General features: G+C 37.0%; 1 protein-coding gene across 1 annotated transcript; it reads right to left on the bottom strand.

Annotated features, from left to right (window-relative positions):
• Positions 1-1,425: 1,425 nt before the first annotated feature.
• Positions 1,426-6,116, bottom strand: LOC141249546 (matrix metalloproteinase-18-like). Its single transcript, XM_073669671.1, has 10 exons — positions 5,824-6,116; positions 4,389-4,630; positions 4,164-4,312; positions 3,951-4,076; positions 3,616-3,777; positions 3,116-3,251; positions 2,867-3,000; positions 2,568-2,727; positions 2,279-2,379; positions 1,426-1,701 (listed from the first exon to the last, which is right to left on the bottom strand). Exons 1-10 carry the CDS (start codon positions 5,926-5,928, stop codon positions 1,559-1,561), a joined length of 1,458 nt encoding a protein of 485 aa, XP_073525772.1. The 5' UTR covers positions 5,929-6,116; the 3' UTR covers positions 1,426-1,558.
• Positions 6,117-6,539: the final 423 nt, after the last annotated feature.

Here is a 6,539-nt window from a genome sequence, read left to right as displayed (position 1 = left end):
CATAATTTTATGCACATATGCAATGGTAGCTTTGTAGTACTTGCGATTTGCTGCTAATTGATCCATGTGAAATCATTTTTGGGAGAAATTCGGCAAAGCAGGTGAATATGAATCTCAAAAACTCTGTGGTTACAATGAGAGTTTCTCACTCCGGAGGACTTGTCTTTCTTGTATTATACAATCTATTGATTTAAATGCACACTGTGCAGTGCCTCATTTTTCCTGCGGTGGCGCAGTAGGGAAATTGAACACTTACTGTTAAATTTCATTTTATGGCAGCTTCTACAAATCTGTTTTTAAACAAATTATTTAATTTTACTGAGAAAAGAATACCACTGCAGACTACATACATTACTCTTAGAAACCATAAAAAAGCAACAGAAACCCAGCAGAACCATCAGATTCACTGTAGACCGAACGTATTGTTAAATGTTAATATGGCTTTGACATATCTATATTTCAACACATTATATATTAGCTGCAGGACAGCAATTTGGTGGGATTCCCCATGCCATCTCTGTAACCCAACAGCACCTAATCCCTAGTGCAAAAACATAATTAATGGAGTGAGGATTGCTGGTGCTGAGAGTGGATGGTCACGTAGCCACAAGTATGTGATTTGCATCCATGAAGTCACATGCCAACTAGATGTGTGCCGCCTCTTTCAACACAAGCAAATTGAGCAAGACCAGGCAAGTCTAGTCAGAATGTGGCCGGAAGTATAAATTGGAGAATCCTGATAGTGTGTATTGTGCATGCTGTGAGGATTCCCAAGTCTCCAGTCACATAGGGTGACTGCAGACTTGTACCCCAAAGTCAGACAACCCTTTTAAGAGGTGGGTATGGAAGCATACCACTTATATGCCTCTCAATTCTTACCAACTAGACATGATTAACCAACAACCATCATTGGGAGTCCTAAATGTGAGCAGTGTATACACTATCCAAATAAATAGGGACTACCCTTTTGGTAATCTAGTTGGCAAAGACCCCTGGGCATGTGCCCCTTGGGACTACTCTAGAATCCAGTCTGTAATAAATGAGTATCACTTAATCCATGAATCACAACGAATACTTGAGTATTGCTTCACCTGACTGCCATTTAGATTATTGCAGCCATTTAAAACCTAAAAAAAATTGTTCCTGTACTTATTTTATAGTTTATCAGGGGCATAACATTAAGCTCTTGAGCCCTAATGCAAAATCTATAACTGTGTCCCCACCAAAAATACTGATGTCATGTTATGTTGAAGATCAGATATTTAACCTGTTCAGTCAGTGATACTTGGGACTGTCTCCTCTGCCCCTTCAGTATTTACACCCCAGGGGTCTTTAGGCTTTATCGGAAGTTATGCTTTGTAACATTGAATGCAAGCACATTTTAATGCATTTCACAGATTACAAACAACTCAAAAATGCACTGTATATATTAAAATACAAAGTTTTATTTTAAGCAAATACAATATAAAATATTTATCACCTAATAAAGGTGAAAAAAAAAATACATTTAATTTAAAAATATATATGTGAAAAATAATTTAAAATAAAAATAAACAATTTAATATCTAAAACGTTTTCTCAGGTTGTTGGCCTTGATACTGGCACATTTTATCCAGCTGTTATTCTTCAAAAGTCGGGTGACTCTTTTCTGAGCGATGCTGAATTCATATTGGCGATGTCCATCGAAGAAGTACAGAAATTCTAAAAATAAATAAATATGATGTTAGTAAAAAAAAACTTTTTGCAAAGTTGTTTTTAAAAGGAATATCTATGTACATGTATGAGTGGTCTATGGTAGTCTGAAATACACCTTCTATTTTTTAAGATCTGCCCTGAAAACGATGCTCCGTCTAGAATGGAGCAGAAGTGTACATGCCTGACCTCCGCATCACTCATGGTCTATGGGACTACCAGCAAAGCTGAGGACTATGTCCAGTACTTCGGCAGCCCCATTGACAACGAAAAGAGTGGAGGCTGAGCATGCGCATCTCCGCACCATTCAAGCCCATTCCTAAGGTTCCAGATCCCCAATCCCGGGATTAATGGAAGTCCTAAAAATTGGACCCCCAACGATCAGCAAGTTTTCCCCTATTTTATGGATATGCCATAACTTTATTTTACCAATCCCTTAAATACTTACACCTTCTCGTTAAAGATTTTCTAACTAGCAATCAATGTAACTACTAGTAATAATGACATTCCTGCTATTATTATATATTTATCAATATCATTATAATTACTAAAAGTCGATCAAATTTCAAAAAATAATATTTCTTACTGTCTTTCTGGAAAGCTGCACCAATCTTGGTTAGACCTGGAAAGTTGTCTATAATTTTTTTAGGGAATCCACTATCCATTGTTTGTTTTTTCTCATCATAACTGGAGAAAGAATTTTAAGGTTGGGGTTAACATCGTAGCAAGGTATCATCAAAATATAGAGAGTAAATGCATTACGTCCTATATACATATATATTCTATTTATTACTTTACTATTTACGGTTGTATATATTTTATTATTATTATTCGATGACTCGTTAAGTAAGCAGGAGTTTTGGGAATGATGTTACCTCCAATAATTATCATTCACGAAGAAATATGTTTTTTTGGAGATGGTATCATAGACAGCAGCATCAATTCTTCTAACGGTCCGTGGAAAGCCCAAGTCATAAATGCTTTTTGGAGAATCTGCTGTGATTTCGAAACCCCTCAGTGTCCAATATTTTACACCTAAGAAAAATATATAAATGATGTTTTGTTATTATTAAGCATATATAGGTATATAAGTATCTATCTATCTCCTATACCTGTTGCTATTAAATAATTCAAAACAATGTTAAAAAAAAAAAAAACACAAAATAATTAATACCTTTGAAGATACGAACTTGGTCCCCATCCTGGTACTCATAAGCAGCATGAATGTTATTTGGCAGTGATGGCCAGAAAGTGTTGATTAAATGATGCTCAACTTCAGAATTTGAGGAAATTTGGCGCCAGAAAGTTCTATGAAATAAAATCATACATTAAAGCATTGCATGTAGTATGGGATGGTTCTCTTTATAAACTTTTTGAGTTTTAGGTGATTGCATCAAACTATTCTAATGAGTATCTCACTTACTTCTCTTTAAAAAATAAGATTTCTCCACGAAGAGTTGTCACAGCATCGAAAGAGGTGTTTGGGAGGCAACTGGATGGGGTGCTTGGCTCACTTGGTTTTTCAGGGACAGTTGGCTCTACAGGGGTTATTCTTGCTCCTGTATTGATATAACAATATAAGTTAGAAAACTCTATAAATTTGTGAGAATATTCCTTTAGTCTTAGACATGAGTTCCTTGGGCCCATCAGTAGAAATGACTCCCATTCAAGAGAATAGGAAAGAAATTTCAGTGCTCATCAGCAGCCACTACACAAGTATGGAGTTGCGATACTCCACTCTGAATATCGGTCACATCCAGCCACTGATGGAGCAGATATCAGTTGATGGGTGTAGATGTTGGGTGATAGACCTCCACAGATCTCATATTGATGACCTATCCCACGAATAGATCATCGATATGTTGGCCGATTATTAAACAATCAGTATTGTTTCACAAAGAAGTTATTTTCTACTTTTCTTACCATAAAGTGACTGAATCCCATTGACGTCATCTTCAGGAAGGCGGAATTCACTAGGCTCAACAAAATGGTAGGTGGGATACATGAGAGCACTGGGGTCAGTGGAGTGGTAGAGACCAAGAGAATGGCCAAATTCATGAGCAGCCACAATGAATAAGTTATAACCTACAAAAAAAGAGATTTCAAGAAGATTGTCTTTAACATGTCTCGGTAAATAAGTAAATTCGGTGAAGAAAATGATAATTTACAGTTCTTCATCCAAAAAACTGAATTATTGAGAGCTTATATTAATTGTGAGTTGGGTACATTTATTGCATAAAAAGTAAAAGGTGACCTACCATTAGAGCCACTTGTCCAAGTTTCATCTTCATCAAAGTGGGCATCTCCACCAATTCCAGTGGAAGGGGCAAAAGCATGTGCAAGTGTCCCATGTGGGCCATCAAATGGGTAAAAGTCATTATGGACTGTGGAAGACAATAATCACATATTACTTTTAAGATTCGATTATATAAGGGTCAACACTGTGAAACAAAAAATGTTTAGGATCTTACCTTGGGCAGCAAAAGAGATCTCAATGTCAGAAATCCCTTCGAAGATCCGTGTAAAAGTCAAAGGCGTCACATCGCTCCAAACCTTAAATGCTCTCTGTATGGCCTGGTCTACTTCAGACTGGGGCATATCGGGGGTGTAATTCAATATTCTAGAATAAGAGGAATGAGTTAGATTGATGGAAGCAGCAAATATGTTGGTTTTACCAAAAAGTCCTTCAATTTTACCTGTAAGTCAGATCTCTCTTGTTCCATCCTTTATTACCGGGGAATATGTTGAATTCTCCGACATCAGTAACCCCGCATCTGGATTGGTGCATCATTTCCATGGTGTCGGAATCCAGTGTTCCTGTCACCTTAAGCCCAAGAAATTGCTGCATTTCCTTGATCTTTTGTATCAATGGACTGCCGCCTTTCATCCTTGACTGTCGGATATCTATCTTAAGGTTGTAATATCTCTTCAAATATTCCTAAAAAATAATCATTGGGAAAAAAACATTAAAAGAATATAAAGGGAAAAATATCTGAGACTCCAAAGGAACGACAACACTTTGTAAAGTACTTATAATGACCCTTCCAGGGAGATATAAACCGTGGTGGATTTTACATAATGTATATGTTTTTCTAAATAGGATACGCCTCCCTTATTTACAACAATATGGGGGCTACTAATTAAAGTCCATGGAAACGATTTAGGTAAATGGGTGCCGTGACATTCTTCATTAGACCTGAAGTGGTGCTATGTAGAAAAATGTCTTCAATTGACCCTTAAAGGATACTTTTTTTGTTAGAGAGTAGTCCTAACACTGTACTCCTTCCAGAGTGTCTTTTTGATAGGACCCCCATGTGCAATCCGCACAATTTATCTGTAGCACCGCCACAGGTTAAATGAAGTATTACACAATTTTTTTCAAATCATTGGCTGTTCCTTTCATTTTCACACATAAAGTATCTTTCAGAGTGAAAATTAACTCTTTTTAGCCACTCTACTCTCCACTGTAGCTATTAGATAAGAGTCCCCAATGTGGGACTAGAGTCTATTAACACAGATTTCCCAAATCTGGTGGACAACCCCTTAAAGGCTCATAACTTCCCCACTCCTATTTAGGAAAAAAGTAATACTTTTGATCAGTTGTGATAAAAGGTCTCAACTCTGCCATATCTTTAGACACCCTTTTTGCCCCCTACTGCTGGGTAATAGCTTTAAAGTGTTATTCCCAACTTTACAATTAGGCATTTTTGGATAGGGCTTGTAAACACAAACAATTCAGCAATTTACTGCTTTTGCTTACAGCTTGTTGCCATGGAGGCCGACCACCGCTGCTAAACAGCAGATCATGCACAGCGCTTACAAATCCCCATGTGTTCCACCCTGGACACTACAAGTAATTAACTGATTTTCTGGAGAAATTTGTCACAACTGCAAGGAAAATGTAATATTACATGGAGGCCATTCAGATAAATTATAAGGATTGTGTGAGTTCACCAGAATGGGAGCCGCTCTCATAGATTGGCTCTTCATTTTGGCTCATAAAAGGGCCTAAAAACGGATGCTAGCCTTCGTAGGACAACCCTTGGAGCATCAATTACATAAACTTCTTCTAATATTATATAAAAGACAATAAAAGATCATATTATAATTACCGGCATGTAATATACTTACTTCAGCAAACTTGGCATCATTCTTCTCGTTGCCTTTGGGAGGTTCCGCAGGGAAAGCCGAGCAGTAAGCCACGGAAAGTAGCAGGACAAGAAGGAAGTTCTTCATGGTTTGTTTTCCTTAGATCTTTATGGCTGAAGACTTTCTTCCACTCTCTCTGAGTTTCTGAGTGCAGAAGAGGCTCCTTATATACTGTACCTGGATGCCTTATCCAGACTTCCGAAAGTGACTCACTGTTTACGACTTCCTACAATCACAGCGAAAACCTTATATGCTTTCATTGCCAGCATGTTATGACAAAGTGCAAGCTAAGTAAAGCCCAAACTTGTGCAACATTTTTTTGTGATTAATGATCAGGAAGAGGTTTTGCAGAGGAAAAAAAAAGAGAATTAAAAAAAAAAACTCCTTAAAACAAAAGATATAAACAATGGTTTTCTCAAGAGACGTGCCCTAACATAAATAAGTTATATAAAGTTTATGTAAAGTTTGGTAAAGTTGTGATATTGGGGTAGGAAAATATAAATATATATATAAAGTATATATATTAATATTGTTTATTATTATAGAGCCATTTATTCCATGGTGCTTTACTTGTGAAAAGGGGTATACATAATAAAACAAGTATAATGATCTTAGACAATAGTAGTCACTGACTGGTAGAGGAGGAGAGAGGACCCTGCCCACGAGGGCTTACAATCTACAAGGGATGGGTGAGGATA

This window comes from Phyllobates terribilis, unplaced genomic scaffold (assembly GCF_046119375.1).
Source record: "Phyllobates terribilis strain yellow unplaced genomic scaffold, ASM4611937v1 Scaffold_2__4_contigs__length_985480577, whole genome shotgun sequence".
Lineage (NCBI taxonomy): Eukaryota > Metazoa > Chordata > Amphibia > Anura > Dendrobatidae > Phyllobates > Phyllobates terribilis.
Note: the sequence above shows the minus strand (reverse complement) of the source record. Positions and strands in the feature narration are given on the sequence as shown.